Raw genomic sequence first — 17,501 nt, 5'->3', positions numbered from 1 at the left:
TCATCAGATATCAGATTGGATCGATGTTTTTAAACTGCTGAAATAAAAGTTGTTTTTTATCTGATGAGTGGAGTCCAGAGTGCAATCCTGGCCGTCTTGGCCTGGCTCTGATATGTTGTATAAAAGTCTGTGTATGTCTGCATTGTGTGAGAGTCAGTGTGTGTCTGTATGTATGTCCTGTGTAAAAGAGAATCAAACTGCTCTTTGTCCAGGGATATATTCAAACAACTGTGGGATACACCTCCCCCAGCCTACCCATAAGACATTCCATATGTTTTCTGCAGTAAAGTCACATTCCAGGATGTGTGGATGGCAATGAGTCATGAGTGCACAAATGAAACATATTTTAACTTAATACAATTATAACAATTTTTCCAATACCCAATATTTAACAGCTGGTGAAAGGTATGGAAAATCTTAGCTATGAGGAAAGACTGGCCAATTGGGGACGTTCATACTGGAGAAGAAACGCTTAAGGGGTGATATAACTATATATAAAAATATAAGGGGATCATATAATAATCTCCCTAATGCTTTATTTACCAGTAGGTCTTTCCAGCTGACATGAGGTCACTCATTCCAATTAGAAGAAAAGAGGTTCCGCCTAAATATTCGGAAGGGGTTTTTTTACAGTGAGAGCTGTGAAGATGTGGAATTCTCTCCCTGAATAAGTTGTATTGGCTAATACATTAGATAGCTTTAAGAAGGGGTTGGATGGCTTTTTAGCAAGTGAGGGAATACAGGGCTATGGGAAATAGCTCATAGTACAAGTTGATCCAGGGACTAGTCCGATTGCAATTTTGGAGTCAGGAAGGAAGTTTTTCCCTCTCCAAGCAAATTGGAGAGGGTTCAAATTTTTTTGCCATCCTCTGGATCAACTAGCAGTTAGGCAGGTTAATTGAGTTTAAAGGTTGAACTTGATGGACATGTGTCATTTTTTAACCTAACTTAGTATGTTACTATGTTACTATGTTATGTTTTTTATTGTGGTCCCCCCAGTTTCAATGCATTCCTATGGGTGCTATTGCCAGGTTTTAAGCAGTTTTCTCGGATTTTACATCACTTGTTTGCCAACAGCTGTATTTTTCCATTAAAAAAACCTTACTTTTATTTTTAAGGCTCCCAAAGCATATCTGCAAATGCAGAAACATTTGTAGGGTAGGGGAAGCAGTTGAGTGCTGGAGAAGGATAGGGACATGACAGAGGCAACCTTACAGTCCGAAGTGAAAAGGGCAGTATACATTATAGGCAAAAAGGACTCAAAACTGCTTTGGCATGGCAGGAGACCTTACAGACAAAAGTGAAGAGGGCAGGAGACCTTGCAGGCAGAAGGTAAAAGCTCTACTTACGATTGAGTGGGGAAAGTGCAATTCTGAGAAGCAGTCTAAGCAGTGGCCTATGCTTAAGAAGCGGTGAGCTTTAAGTAGGGGGCATGACAAAATGACTTCTGTGCTGATTTTCTTTAACTACTTGACATTGAGGTGTCTTTTACACATTATTTGTTTTAAAGTTTTTCTGGATTTTACATATTCTTTCCCTGGTGCCCTGAAAATGAAAAATGAGGGTTCTACTGTAGTTCACTAAAATGTGTTTTTGAACTGCTAGGGGAGTTTAAATCTTTTTCAGGTCACAGGGTGAAAGTAGAAAAACTGAGATAATGGGGCAAATTCACTAACCAGTGAAAATTCGCCAGCACTGGCTTTGCACACATCGCAACACTTCGCCAGCCATAAATTCGGCTGGACAACGCTTATTTACAAAGATCCGAAGTTACGCACAGGGTACTGAATGCTGGTGAAATTACGCCAGCGAAATTACACTCAGCAGTTCAAAGTTACGCTAGCATTGGCTAATTAGCATACGGCATGTAAAGTACAATGGCTGTATATGCTGCAGCAAATTTCGGCCTGAGGAATGCTCTTGGGTGAGATCTTCCGATGATCATGCTCCTGCACTTCTTAGGAAATTCCACAAACAGTTTCCTTCCAAGCTAAGTCGTGGTGGTCCTGAGGCCCCCCATAAGGAGGGGTGTACTGTAAGGAGTTCTTACCTGGCGTCCCAAGATGGCGGCATTCCCCATGTGCTTCCTTCTGGTCGCAGTTCTGTGACATCACGCCAGCATCAGAAGATTCGCTGGTGTCGGATTGGTCGCCGGCGCCGAAGCGTCAGCGTCAGAATGGACGCCAGCATCAAAACGCCTGCGTGAGGATGCCAGCGTCATGACGCCACTGTGTCCATTTGGCGCCAAAGGAGGCCTATAAAAGACGCTGAAGCACTGCAGACTGTGCCCTACTATAAGTTTTTCCTCATGAGTTCCTGGGTGCGTTTCCTGTGTTTATCATTCTTGATCCTGTGTATTGACCCTTGCCTGTCTTCGTATTCTGAACCTTTGCTGCCTTAAACCGATGATATTGCCTGGACTTTGACCACTCTTATTCTAAACCCTTGCCTGTACTTCGAACTATTGGACTGGTGCTTCCACCTAGGTCCACTACTCCTGGCTGAGCCTTCAGGCCCCTTATTATTATTATTATTATATTATTATCTTCCCCTGAACAGAATTACGATGTGGAGAATCGTGAAACTTTTAGCTGTGAAATTGGCCTTAGAGGAATGAAGACATTTGTTGGAGGGTTCTTCTGTCCCAGTTACCATCTTCACTGATCATAAGAACTTGGAATATATTCAGACTTTCAAACGTTTAAATCCCAGACAAGCTCAGTGGGCGCTCTTGTTTTCCAGGTTCAACTTTGTCCTGACTTTTCGTCCTGGTTCTATAAATAAGAAGGCTGATGCTTTGTCTAGGAGTTTTCTTCCTGATGAGACCAGTTCCGAGATCGGTGAACCTATTGTACCTTCTACCAAGATTGTAGCGGCTCTGACTCCTTCTGTGGCTTCCCAATTATTATCTGCACGGTCCTCTGCTCCGTCTGATACTCCCCTAGAGGTAGCATTTGTTCCGCCTGAACTTCATCAGTCTATCCTTATGCAATATCATAGCTCCAATCTGGTTGGCCATCCGGGGGTTCGGAAGACAACGGATCTGCTTTCCCACCTGGTTTGGTGGCCTTCCCTTCGGAGAGATGTTAAAAGCTTTGTCTCTTCTTGTGCTATCTGTGCAGCTTCAAAGTCTGGTTATTCTCCAACGAAAGGTCTTCTTCTTCCCTTGCCCATTCCTTCTCGACCCTGGACTCATCTGACCATGGACTTTATTGTTGATCTCCCTGTTTCCCTGGGTCATACAGTTATTTGGGTGGTGGTGGAAAGGATCAGCAAGATGGCCCATTTCATTCCCCTTCGCAAGCTTCCTTCTGCTCCAGAACTCTCAAATTTGTTCCTGCAGAGATTGTGTCAGACAGAGGCTAACAGTTTGTTTCCAAACTTTGGAGATCCTTGTGCAAGGCACTTCACGTCTCGCTTCAGTTTTCATCTGCATATCATGCACAGTCCAATGGCGCTGCAGAACGTGTCAACCAAGCACTGGAGCAGTTCCTGCACTGTCATATATCTTTATGCCAGGACGACTGGGCAGATCTTCTTCCGTGGGCAGAGTTTGCACACAATAATTCCTTGCATGCCTCTTCCGGAAAATCTCCTTTTTCTGTGTGTTTGGACAGCATCCTATGGCCTTTCCTTAAAGGAGAATTCAACCCTCTTTTTGCATTACTAGTTTTGTCCTCCACAACTAAAGCCAGCTCTGTGCGATGGCAAATGACCCTGTCTAACATGAAAATACCTCTGCATTTGCTTAGTGTCCATCCCGGCACAGGCTGATTTTCTTTGACATGGGCTGCTGCAGAACCGTTTTCCCCTTCTCTGTTCTCCTTAACCCGCCGATCGTGACATGCGCAGTAGAGGCTGTTTAGAAATGCGCGCATGCGCATTTGATCTTCAGCGTGTGCTGGTGGTTTGAGTCCCCAAGTATCACGATAGTTGAGCTGGCCAATCAGAGTAATACAGACGCGAGCTGCACAGGCTCGTGCTCAGTCTGTTGACATCGTAAGCTCTGCCTCTTACCCTGCCCTCCCCCCTCTCTGGCAGCTTTACTAACAGAGGCAGGGAGAGAGAGAGAGCAACTCCCCTCCCACAGCCACATCGTGCAGCTCTTCTGCCCAGTGGAGAGATAGGATTAGGCAAGGAGGCGGGACAGTGAGTCACAAGAGGGGAGGGTGCGGCAAAAGTTTCTTTTAGTGAAGATACTAGTGTACGAGTGACGCAGCAGCTTAATATCTAGCACTTGTCCTGGTCCCTGCATACATGAGACTTGTACCTCACCAGCAGACTGGAACTTGAACCTGACGAATTTACCTCAGGCTCTGCAGCACAACACACACCTGCTGCTGTACTCATTGTGTGCAAGTGGTTTTTACAGGTAAAGATTTTTTTGTTTTACTCTGTTAATGTTGTGGCCATGCCTTAAGGGGTAGATAATGTAATTTTATTATATTTCTGGAATACTATCCATGCACAACAGTTAAACCTAAATTTTGCATATCCTTGCCTACATTTTTTGGTCTCACCAATTTTATAAACCTTTCAATTGGTGTTTTCTCTGATTTTACATTGGTTTCCTGGATTTTTACACCTGCATTTGTGCCCTGGTGTTCCCAAAATGGCTGCTGGTGGTTGTTCTCTGTGAATGCTAAGTATTATATATTTGCTGTGGTTCTTTCTGTAAATAAATAATTGTATTTAGTCTCACCCACAGTTGTGTATATGTCACCTAGTCACATATTGCTCTTTTGTTGTGTGTGCGATGTAATTTGCGAGAGAAAGAAAGAAGTGCCCTATAGTAAACTTTAAAGGAGTGGTTTGCTTTCATGTTAACTTATTATTTGTTTAATTTTAAGCAACTTTTCAATTGGTCTTCATTTTGTCTTTTTAATAGTTATTTGCCTTCTTTTAAATTGTGCCAACATTTCAAATGGGGGTCACTGACCCCATCTACTTTTTAAAGAATTGCGTATCTTTCTATTCAGACCCTCTCCTATTCATATTCTAGTCTTTTATTTAAATTAGTACATGATTGCTATTGTAGTTTGGACCCTAGCAACCTGATTACTGAAGCTGCAAACTGGGGAGCTGCTGAATAAAAAAGCTAACTCAAACCACAAATTATAAATAATGTGAACGAACTGCATATTTTCTCAAAAATTAACTCTACACTATTAACCCTTGTTGTTAACACAGTAGATAGTGTATTTCTGTAAATATTACAAACTTATGTGCTTATATCCTTAGTTTTCTTGTGTATGTGTACTGTCAAGTTGCATGAAATCATTCCATTTATAAATAATGTTGTGGACTAATATATAATTGTGGACATGCATAACTAGTATTGTGAGTAGATGTATGTATGCGATTAGCAACTCTATTGATTATATTAGTGTTAAAAGAGAATTCAACTTTTAAAGGAACCCCACACACACACACAAAGTTTTGTTTTTTTTAAAAAAAAAAAAATTTCAATACAGGTTTTGGTTCCTATATGACCCAGTGTGCCATTGCCCTTATGCACCCCGTCATGTAGAGTTCTGATATTTAAAGGCTAATAGAGTAGGTATGATTCAGCCTCCAATTTATTCACTTTATTGCTGTAAGATTCAGTAGGTGTCTGTGTTACACCCCATGTGCATAATTCAAGGAAAAATATAGCATCAATACAGCTCCAGGCAGTAATTTTCAACTGCAATGTGTTTTTTATTCAGCAGTGCAGGTACACTACATGTTTCGGGCGGAGCCCTTTATCAACTTGATAAAGGGCTCTGCCCAAAACATGTAGTGTGCCTGCACTGCTGAATAAAAAACACATTGCAGTTGAAAATTACTGCCTGGAGCTGTATTGATGCTATATTTTTCCTTGATATTTGAAGGCTATCTGTTCCTTTGAGAGTGAAAAAAATCATTCCTATGGCATTAGATCGGTAATTCTGTGTACCAGCCCATGGGGGGGGTCAGTTGTAAATTCTGTACCAGGGCCCCAAGGTGTCTAGTTACACCACTGGCCGTAACAAAAAAGACTGCCATTCTGCTTTGCGTTCTTGGTTATTTATAAATATATGAAACGTTCCCCCCCCCCCAACACATAATGCTACCAATGGAGTTGACATTATAATGTCATTAATTTTGTTTTCCCATCCCTTTACAAAAAAATCATGTAGGTGAAAAATAAGGATATTAAAGAAAGGGTGAACAAGCTTCAGTTTGTGACGGGCTTATTCTCTGGGGAGATTCTTTGTTTGGTGTGTGAGAAGGCACTCTTGGGCAAGGAGTCCCTGCATTGCTCTAGTAAGTCATTTGTCTTTCTTTCGTGAATAGGATGATATGTTTACTAGCTGCTTTGTGAATTTACTGACCTGGAGGCTTCCATTATAGGCATCTAGAGGAAAACCTGCTTGAAAATTCTGTCTAGTCAAGATATACCCTGATCATTACGCTACTGTGCGCCATCTCCGTACATCATCAACATGTGAGTGGTCCCTTTTTCTTATCCCATGCAGTCACAAATTGCTTAGAGGGAACTATGCCAGCAACTATATTGTTTAAATTAATTCAACTTTTTTTCACTTTTTGTTTGCCTTAGATGTTGGAGGCATTGAAAGTTCAGTACATTCACCTTATGTACATATGATTTTGCCTCTCATATCTTTTGAGATCACTCAGTTCTCTCAGCACCAGGGCCACTTTCAGAGTTCACGGGGCCCAACACATTAAAAATATAGCATCAATACAGCTCCAGGCAGTAATTTTCAACTGCAATGTGTTTTTTATTCAGCAGTGCAGGCACACTACATGTTTCGGGCGGAGCCCTTTATCAACTTGATAAAGGGCTCTGCCCGAAACATGTAGTGTGCCTGCACTGGTTGAAAATTACTGCCTGGAGCTGTATTGATGCTATATTTTTCCTTGATATTTGAAGGCTATCTGTTCCTTTGAGAGTGGAAAAAATCATTCCTATGGCATTAGATCGGTAATTCTGTGTACCAGCCCATGGGGGGGGTCAGTTGTAAATTCTGTACCAGGGCCCCAAGGTGTCTAGTTACACCACTGGCCGTAACAAAAAAGACTGCCATTCTGCTTTGCGTTCTTGGTTATTTATAAATATATGAAACGTTCCCCCCCCCCCCAACACATAATGCTACCAATGGAGTTGACATTATAATGTCATTAATTTTGTTTTCCCATCCCTTTTCAAAAAAATCATGTAGGTGAAAAATAAGGATATTAAAGAAAGGGTGAACAAGCTTCAGTTTGTGACGGGCTTATTCTCTGGGGAGATTCTTTGTTTGGTGTGTGAGAAGGCACTCTTGGGCAAGGAGTCCCTGCATTGCTCTAGTAAGTCATTTGTCTTTCTTTCGTGAATAGGATGATATGTTTACTAGCTGCTTTGTGAATTTACTGACCTGGAGGCTTCCATTATAGGCATCTAGAGGAAAACCTGCTTGAAAATTCTGTCTAGTCAAGATATACCCTGATCATTACGCTACTGTGCGCCATCTCCGTACATCATCAACATGTGAGTGGTCCCTTTTTCTTATCCCATGCAGTCACAAATTGCTTAGAGGGAACTATGCCAGCAACTATATTGTTTAAATTAATTCAACTTTTTTTCACTTTTTGTTTGCCTTAGATGTTGGAGGCATTGAAAGTTCAGTACATTCACCTTATGTACATATGATTTTGCCTCTCATATCTTTTGAGATCACTCAGTTCTCTCAGCACCAGGGCCACTTTCAGAGTTCACGGGGCCCAACACATTATCAACTAACTACCCTTCCCTTCTTTAAATATTTGAAACGGAATGACCAATTGAAAATTTAGCATTTCACCACTTCAAGGAAGACTCTTTAGGCAGGGATCTACTGTGAATTTAAAAACGTTTTAAAATGACTAATGTACATACAAGAGCCATTTTGATTTTTCTCTTTGTTATAATTAAAAATGGACACGGTGTTAGGTGAATAAAATTTATTTTTTTTTAAATTGCCAAAATTACTACATTAAAGGACAAGTAACATTAAAAAATTTTTTTAAAAAATTCGTTAGTATACATCAAAAAAAAAAAAAACAACAACACAAATAAAACTTAAACATTGCAAAGCCTTTATTAAGAAACTAGACATTAAGCCCGTTAAATTAACGGGCGCTAGAACATACATGCTTGTTGCTGTGAGCCCGCCCTTCCTCCCTTCCCCTCTGCTGTCAGCCCAGCTCTCATTCATTCACTCAGCCACTCATTCACTCACTCAGCCACTCATTCAGTCACTCAGTCACTCACTCATTAACTCAATCATTCAGTCACTCATTCACTCACTTTTTCAGTCACTCATTCACTCACTCAATCACTCACTCATTCACTCACTCATTCACTCACTCATTCATTCACTCACTCATTCAGTCACTCATTCAGTCACTCATTCACTCAGTCATTCACTCAGTCACTCATTCAGTCACTCATTCAGTCACTCATTCAGTCACTCATTCAGTCACTCACTCGCCAGAAAGTCCATGGGAAAGTAAAGGTGAGGCAGTTGCTGCTGTGAGTGCCGTGAAATACAGGAGCTCAACAAAAGCAGTCCCTGTATAACTGTGGTTCAGCTCCCTCCTTTCTTCTCGCATTCCCAGCTCTCTGCCATGTTCCCAGCAATTGTGTCACTGCCCAGCAATTGTCCCGCTGCCCAACAGTCCCGCTATCTGTGAGCTGTCCTGTTTTTACTCACACAGCCCGCAGTCCCGGAGCGCTACTTACCGCAGTACCGCAACGCCGTTATTATCCAGCTCCTTGCCTCCAGTCTGACAGCCAAGCCCGACGTCACAAATCTCATCACGCGAGATTGAGGCATCAGCACTACTTGTAACTGTGTTGATACTCCTCTGCTGTCAGCTCCGCTCTCTTTTCCCCTCTGCTGTCAGCCCAGCCAGTGCACTTCCCACGCCAGGCACCAGGTTGCGGTCTACCAGGAACATGACGGGGATCTACTGGTAGACCGCGATCGACGTCCTGGGAACCCCTGCCATAGACGGTCCGTGGGGCACATGCGCAGTAGCGCAATCCCACGGACACAGAGACTGGACGCAGAGACACTTGGACTTTATTATATAGGATAGGATTGGATAGGCTGTTAGGGATGGCCCAAACACAGGCAGATAAGCTGCTGACGTAGTATAAAGGGGGGGGGGCTATCCACAGACACCACCATGAAAATCCTAAAAATTAAAGATTGTGGATTTTATCCATTATATTCTGGACCTATCTAGTATAGGTCAATCTAAAACTCAAAATAAAGTCTGTTTATAAGCAGCAGGTGACAGCAGGTGTGATCTAACTCCGAAACATGGGAAGCCCCTGCCAGAACTGCTCCTCACTGATGTATTTTTGGGGCCCTGGAACTTTCTGCTGCAAAACTGACAGGGAATTTGCCCACTTTAGAATGACCAGAGTAAACAAAGAGTCTCTCACAAAACGCGACTACTTATGCCAATTACACCCGTTTTCTATCACTTTAAACCCTGTAGCATCCTTAAGCATAACATAAAAAATCACTTTATTTTATTATACCGGTTTGTGAACAGAGCAAAAAGAGCCGCCGCCCCCACCAAACTACCGCGTGTTGCTGCCCGCTTGTGATTGTGTAACAATGAAGCCACTCCGACCTCACGCGTCACTTCCCCCCCCTTCAAAGGCGGCTACTGTACGTGTCGCTGCGCTTTTATACGCATGGCAGTGACGCCGTAGTCTCGCGAGATGAGCCAAGGAGCTGGACGTTAACGGCGTTGCGGTAAGTTCCAGCAGCGATCCGGCACTGTGGGCTGTATTAAGTAAATTAGCAGCTCTCACATCTGAATCCCTGGAGTCTATAGTTGAACGTCCCATCACACCCGGTGCTGACTCTCCCTCGGTTCTACATTCGCCAGTCTTTACACGTACGTCTATGTGCTGCGCGCTCATTGGCTGGGAGCGTACGGCGTGCTCATTGGCTACATATATGCAGCATATGCGCAGTTGGGAGGTATGCGCCAGAGACGTCCGTGGGGCACATGCGCAGTAGCGCATTTCCACGGACACAGGGACGGACTAGACGCAGAGACACTTGGATTTTATTATATAGGATAACTTACTGAAACTCCACGTCCTGTTCAGAAAAGGCGATATTGCAACCATCCATTTTGCGGCACTGGATTTCTCCTCCCTGGCTCTCTCTCATGGTGTACTGACAGCAAGTGAAGCGGCTACACCTCTATGTGGATGTGCTGCATCGGAAGGGTGATCACATTAAACTCTATGGAGAACTTGGACAGCACATCAGCCACATCACTTTTCCCCTGGCTGATCCCTGTGCTCTGCGTCCCCCCCTCTCTCTCTCTCTCTCTCTCTCTCTCTCTCTTCAGCTCCAGCCTCCTGCTGCCGCACAGCTCTCAGACATTGTGACATGGAACGATCTGTTGCAGCGTTGAGTGCTGGATGTACAATGCTGCCCTTCACCTCTTGAACCGGTGACTGCTGCCCCTGCGCATGGCACCTTGTCTTCTTGGCCCAGTCTCTCCTCTTGCTGGCTGTTCCTAGATCTCTTACTGCTGCCTCTGGGAGAAGAAGCGCTCACATCGCTTATGTATTGTATTCCCAAGCATGGAATCCTATAGGCGTATTTCGGATCCCACAAATAAAGAAATTGCCGAGAGCTGTAGAAGGAGATGGGCGCAAATTTGCTGGTGAAGGAACTAATCTGAAATACGGGACTGAGCACGCATTGAGTTGAGCCAGCAATGCGTGTTCTCAGTCCCTGGGCCCTCACACCCGCGCTATTTCCTTCTACAGCTCTCGGCAATTTCTTTATTTGTGGGATCCGAAATACGCCTATAGGATTCCATGCTTGGGAATACAATACATAAGCGATGTGAGCGCTTCTTCTCCCAGAGGCAGCAGTAAGAGATCTAGGAACAGCCAGCAAGAGGAGAGACTGGGCCAAGAAGACAAGGTGCCGTGCGCAGGGGCAGCAGTCACCGGTTCAAGAGGTGAAGGGCAGCATTGTACATCCAGCACTCAACGCTGCAACAGATCGTTCCATGTCACAATGTCTGAGAGCTGTGCGGCAGCAGGAGGCTGGAGCTGGAGAGAGAGAGAGAGAGAGAGGGGGACGCAGAGCACAGGGATCAGCCAGGGGAAAAGTGATGTGGCTGATGTGCTGTCCAAGTTCTCCATAGAGTTTAATGTGATCACCCTTCCGATGCAGCACATCCACATAGAGGTGCAGCTGCTTCACTTGCTGTCAGTACACCATGAGAGAGAGCCAGGGAGGAGAAATCCAGTGCCGCAAAATGGAAGGTTGCCATATCGCCTTTTCTGAACAGGACGTGGAGTTTCGGTAAGTTATTTCTTAATAAAGGCTTTGCAATGTTGAAGTTTTATTTGTGTTGGTGTTTTTTTTTTGATGAATACTAATGAATATTTTTAATTAAATTTTTAATGTTACTGGTCCTTTAAATATGTTGGTTTAAAGTTTTAAAATTACCTTGGTGAATATTTTTCAAATTATTTTTTTTTTTTTTTTTGTGGCTAAAAAAAGTAAAATAGTTTTTAAAAATATGTTGACCTGTTTTATTTGAATTTTTTTAAATTTTGGACAAGTAGTTAATTCAAAAGACAGGAATACTTGCAGGACTTCTCCCCCTGAAAGCAGATTCACTCATGGTAACTCCTGTATGTACTGTGCACCAGCAGGGCAGATTTTCTAAATAATCCAGGTTGAGAGCTACAAAACACAATAAGCGTGTTTTGAAATCTTTAAAAAAAAAATTTAATTAATTTTTAAATGAAACACAGCTGGTGCTTTATACCTACAGACGTTACTTTGACGGGAGATGAACCTTCCAATTTGCAAATCTGTCCATGTGATTTTAATTAAAAAGTAACTTAACTGTTTAATTGTTGATCACTTTTTTATTTTTTTTATTTTCATCAGTAACATATCGTCTCACCATGCCAAAATGCATAGTGTCTGACTGTCTGCACAGAACGGGACAAAAAGAAAAATATCCCCATGTCATTCTTCATCCTTTCCCTGGAAATCTTGAAATTATCAAAAAATGGTTATTGCAGATTGGCGACGATTATGTTGACATTGATGCACTTGCTGTCAAAATTTTAGAAGGCAAAAAATATGATAATTACCGGATTTGCTCTATGCACTTTGATGAGAACCAATATATTTACAAAACTCACAGTAAATCTCTTCGAAAGGATGCTGTTCCAACACTCTTCCCAAAAATATCATCCTTATTTAAGATTCAAAGCATAACAGGACCACCTCCATGCAAAAAAAGAAGAGTAGACGACCCAGATGAAGGACCATCAGCTGCTACTATTGTCCGTATTGTATCACATTCAAGGACTGTTTCAACTCAGACAGAACCGGAATATTTTCTAAAAAGTACTGCGGTTAACACCGATCATACCTTCTTCATGGAATCCAAATACACCCAATGCGAACCACCAATCCAGAAGAAGGATATGCAAATCCAAACTGGAGACGATTTTGTTCCTGCTGAAAAGTGGATTATTGAAAAGGATCATTTCTATCCAGTTTGCTTTTCAACGCCAACCAAAGCAACCATCTTTAATAATCCACTTTGTCAATCAGAAAATGAAATATTTCAAGAAATTTCACCAGTTTATGAAAATAAACTATTGGAAGACACACTGGAGACAACATATCCAACTATTGAAGATCTGAAAGACACCACCTTTAACCCACAAGATTGCACATCTTTGGAGATGTCGGACGTAATGGATTCATCAGTCAATGAGGTTCTGCCTGTTTCAGATTCAGATTTTGTGCGAGAGAGAAAATTTATCGTTTTTGAAACACAGTTAGATTTGTTACTTAAACTAATACCATGTCAGTTTAATGATGGCCAAATGTGTCCGGCCCCAATTTCCAAAATACACAAAACTGTAGAAGGATCGATGGTCACTGTAAATTTAACTTGTCGAAAGCTCCACAATTCACTTATCTGGAAATCACAACCAACCATATCAAATATGCCTGTTGGCAATATTCTAATGTCCTCTTCTATTCTTTTAAGTGGCTCCTCATTTCAGAAAGTAAAGGAAATGTTTGATCTTTTTGGTATAGCTGCCATTTCGAAAACCACATTTTACAAAAATCAAAACCACATTCTGTTCCCTGCAATTGATAATTACTGGAAAAAGGAACAGCAGAATATATTTACAGAGATCGGTGATGAGGCAGTTGTAGTTGCTGGGGATGGGCAATTCGATAGCCCAGGACATTCTGCTAAATATTGCATATATTCATTCATGGATATCCTTTCAGATAAAATTGTTGATTTCAAATGCGTTCAAGTTGAACCTGGAAAAACATCATCATCACTAGAAGTGGAGGCTTTTACAGATTGTATGGAAAATCTTTTAACAAACAAGGTCCAAGTTAAAATAGTGGCAACAGATAGGCACAGTTCTGTTAAAAGGGTAATGTCCAAAAAGTACTCAAAAATTGAACATCAGTTTGATATTTGGCACCTATGTAAAAGTGTATCAAAAAAGTTGAAAGCAACAAGTAAGCTGAGAAATTGCAAAGACCTAGTTCCATGGATAACATCTATTCAAAATCATCTATGGTGGTGTGCACAGACCTGTATGCAAAATGCAGATTTGCTAATTGAAAAATGGCAATCTGTGATGTTTCATGTAGCAGATGTACACAAATTCCCAAGTTTTAAAAAATACAAAAAATGCATGCATGGGAGGATCTCACAGGAACAGCGAAATGGAACAAACTGGATTATGCCAAGCCATCCTGCTCATAGTGCACTTCAAAAAATTGTGAATGACAAAGCACTTCTTGCTGATTTACGTCAAGTTACAAAGTTTTGTCATACGGGACAATTAGAAGTTTATCACAGCAAATGTTTAAAATACCGTTCAAAGAGATACTCATACAGAATGAATTCAATGTATGCTCGAACCACTTTGGCGGCCCTTTCAAACAACCGCAATGTAGGCAGAAGCCAAGCAACAGTGACCTGCCCGGAAAAAACAACATTAACAACTGGCGAAAAAAGATACAAACTTGTATTCCCAAAGCAAAAAAAGGATTGGGTGGCTAAGCCGATTTACAAGGCCTGTGTAGATGACCATCTTTTTGAGATAACCAATGACTGTTTGAAGATTCAAAGTGGTGCACTGATTCACAGTTGGACATCTCAGGCTACACATGTTCCAAAGAGCATTGCATCTAAAGAACGCCCAGACAGAGAGACACTAATACAAAGACACTTATCCAGATTTAAGTAATACAAAATTCAACTGTACTTGACAAATTACTTTGACACAGAAAATTCTCAGATGCATAATTGAAGTATGCCATATATATTGCAATGTGTTCTGCAATCTGTACTTGTAAGGAAAAAAATAGCACAGGAACTTGTCTGATGCTAATTGATTGTTCTTACCACAGTTAATAGAAATTTAAATTTCTTGGAGACGCACAGTTGGAACGTTTCAGCCTAGCAATTGTGGATAAAAATTTTTTTAAAGGAAAATATCACATGGTAAATTTGTTTAAGAAATAAGTTGCCAAACTAAGACCAGAGGTGAGAAGAGTAAATGCATGGTATAAGCCTGCTTCTGACGCACAGTAACTAAGGCTATGGGCACACAGCCTGCGTAATTGGACTGACCTCTGTCCGTACACAGGCTGTTCAGGTTCAAATCAATGGATCAGGGGCACAGAGCAGATCTGCATCTCTAAACCTGCAATATTCTCAGCCCGACCACAACAGCTGATCATTTGCTGACAACAGCCTGTGTAGCCATAGCCTAAAAACATTTGGCCACATTTCAATGTCCAATACAAATACTCCAGTCAAAATCTAAACACGAAGGAGGTCCCTTTTGTTTAGATTAAATTACCTTTGCTCTTTTTTGAAATATAGATGTTTAAAGTCATATTTTTAAAATTTTCAAGCCAAATATGAGGTCAAAATGGTGCCCTTGTAAACTTTGGATGACTGCCAAAATGAAATCACATCTTTTTGTGAATTTGCTTCATGTTTTTTTTTTTTATTCCCCAATATGGATAGTCATCTTAAAATGATTCATTTTTGAACAGATTTCATTTTTATAAAGTTAAATTTCATTCTGTCTAACACTACTGTTGATTTAACACAGGAGTGTCCAAACTTTTCGGAAAGAGGGCCAGATTTAGCGAGGGCAGACCATTCTGTCTGACATGGTGCTAGCTAGCTTAGGATCAGGATCATTCACTCCTGAATATGGACGCGTTTAGGAAGTGGAGTCTGTTTGGACTTCTCTGCACCTCATTTAGAGAAGTAATCGCATAGCTGCATCAGAAATATTTGGGCACATGATTACTGAAATAATCGTCTATTCTGCTGCGTGTAAGCTGAAGGTGTTTACAATAGACAACAATAGACAATAAACGGCCTCTACTGCGCATGTCACGATCGGCGGGTTAAGGAGAACGGAGAAGGGGAAAACGGTTCTGCAGCAGCACATGTCAAAGAAAATCAGCCTGTGCCGGGATGGATACTAAGCAAATGCAAAGGTATTTTCAGGTTAGACAGGGTCATCTGCCATTGCACGGAGCTGGCTTTAGATGTGGAGGACAAAACTAGTAATGCAAAAAGAGGGTTGAATTCTGGGCACGTAGAGATGCACTGCTCTCGCATACTTCTCTAGATTACTGTACTGGCACGTCAGTACTTCTATTCCACCTTTAGCCCTAAAGACGTATGCGAGAGTGGTGTGTAACTGTGCCATTGCAAACACCTTCAGCACACAGGCAGCAAAATTGACCAAGTGTCAGATCATTTCACTAATCATGTGCCCAAATATTATGGCTACGTGGTTGCTGAGCGCACGTTGCAGGGGGGCCACATTATTAATTTCAGCCCGACCACAACAGCTGATCAGTTGCTGACAACAGCCTGTGTAGCCATAGCCTAAAAACATTTGGCCACATTTCAATGTCCAATACAAATACTCCAGTCAAAATCTAAACACGAAGGAGGTCCCTTTTGTTTAGATTAGACAGCCCATTATTAATTTCAGCCCGACCACAACAGCTGATCAGTTGCTGACAACAGCCTGTGTAGCCATAGCCTAAAAACATTTGGCCACATTTCAATGTCCAATACAAATACTCCAGTCAAAATCTAAACACGAAGGAGGTCCCTTTTGTTTAGATTAAATTACCTTTGCTCTTTGCTATGAAGTACTTTTTTGAAATATAGATGTTTAAAGTCATATTTTTAAAATTTTCAAGCCAAATATGAGGTCAAAATGGTGCCCTTGTAAACTGGTGTTAATTTGAAAACTGGCCACAATTGGCCCACGGGCCTGACTTTGGACATGCCTGCTGTAACATTAATCAAACTTTGTTAGCATAAAAACTAACTTGAGACTTCGTTACCGGATACATGATCCAGAGTATTTTGGGAAACAGAACTCATACATGTATATTGTTAAATTTGCACATTGACTGTATGTCTGTATAATCAACTTTAAATGCTGTTCATTGAAATGTGAAATTCTTGTGAATTCTTTTAAGATGAATTTGTTTAACATATGACAATACCAATATTTTTGGTTAAACAAAATAAATTTTTATTCAAAAAAGACAATGCATACATTTAATGTGTCTGAACAGTATTGAGACTGAATGTGAATGGGAAATGTGAGACACCGTGGACAATACTGAAATGCAGAAAATAACGTATATTGTAACTTCAGCTCCCTGGCAGAGAAATTACTTGTTTATCTGACAGCTTAACCAATAATGTTTAAAAATGTAGCAGTCCATCCAAACAACTATTGCTTTCCAGAAATGGCAGTTGGTAGCGCCCACTACCTTATGCCGTGTATTCTAACTCAATTTAATGTGTGGCCATGCTTAAAGGGGAAGGAAACCTAGCCGGAGCAAACCCCTCCCTCCTCCAGCCTGGCCTACCCGTCCCGCTGGGCAAATGCCCCTAACTTGTTACTTACCCTTCTGTGCAGGTCCAGTCCAGGGAGTTCACCGATGCCATCTTCTTCCACGCGATCTTCTTCCTGCTGTGAAGGGCGTTTTGGCGCATGCGTAGTAGGAGCATTTTGCCGGTACGGATCTACAGCACATGCGCCAAAAGTTACGCGCATGCACAGTAGATCGTACTGGCGAAATGATACTGCGCATGCGCCGTTCAAAGCAGGAAGAAGATGACGTCGGTGAACTCCCTGGACTGGACCTGCTAAATAACTCGAAAAACCTTAATATAAAATTAAAAATTGCAAACTGTGTCAGAATATCACTCTACATCTTACCAACAGTTATCTCAAAGGTGATCAACTACACAAACACAGCTTTTAGTATGAAGAGGAAATGGCTCACCATGCTTGGGATCAATGAGAAGTAATCCCCTAAATTCACCATACTAATGAGATGGACATGTAGAGCTAGCAACATCATGGGTACTGAATA

At 41.7% G+C, this 17,501-nt stretch overlaps 1 protein-coding gene across 2 annotated transcripts; it reads left to right on the top strand.

The window, feature by feature from the left end:
* The first annotated feature begins 4,041 nt into the window (after positions 1 to 4,041).
* On the top strand, positions 4,042 to 16,677 carry LOC121397046. Of its 2 annotated transcripts, XM_041572858.1 has the most exons (6): positions 4,042 to 4,372; positions 6,162 to 6,288; positions 6,376 to 6,469; positions 7,209 to 7,335; positions 7,423 to 7,516; positions 11,961 to 16,677. In XM_041572858.1, the coding sequence occupies exon 6, from the start codon at positions 11,978 to 11,980 to the stop codon at positions 14,312 to 14,314; it is 2,337 nt and encodes a 778-aa protein (XP_041428792.1). In that variant the 5' UTR covers positions 4,042 to 4,372; positions 6,162 to 6,288; positions 6,376 to 6,469; positions 7,209 to 7,335; positions 7,423 to 7,516; positions 11,961 to 11,977; the 3' UTR covers positions 14,315 to 16,677. The 2 variants fall into 2 exon arrangements, with proteins under 2 accessions (XP_041428792.1, XP_041428793.1); XM_041572859.1 differs by lacking the exon at positions 6,162 to 6,288 and having other exon boundaries at positions 4,043 to 4,372.
* Positions 16,678 to 17,501: the final 824 nt, after the last annotated feature.

The sequence above is a fragment of the Xenopus laevis genome, chromosome 8L (genome assembly GCF_017654675.1).
Source record: "Xenopus laevis strain J_2021 chromosome 8L, Xenopus_laevis_v10.1, whole genome shotgun sequence".
Lineage (NCBI taxonomy): Eukaryota > Metazoa > Chordata > Amphibia > Anura > Pipidae > Xenopus > Xenopus laevis.
The sequence above is the reverse complement of the archived record's forward strand: the minus strand, read 5'-3'. Positions and strand labels throughout refer to the sequence as shown.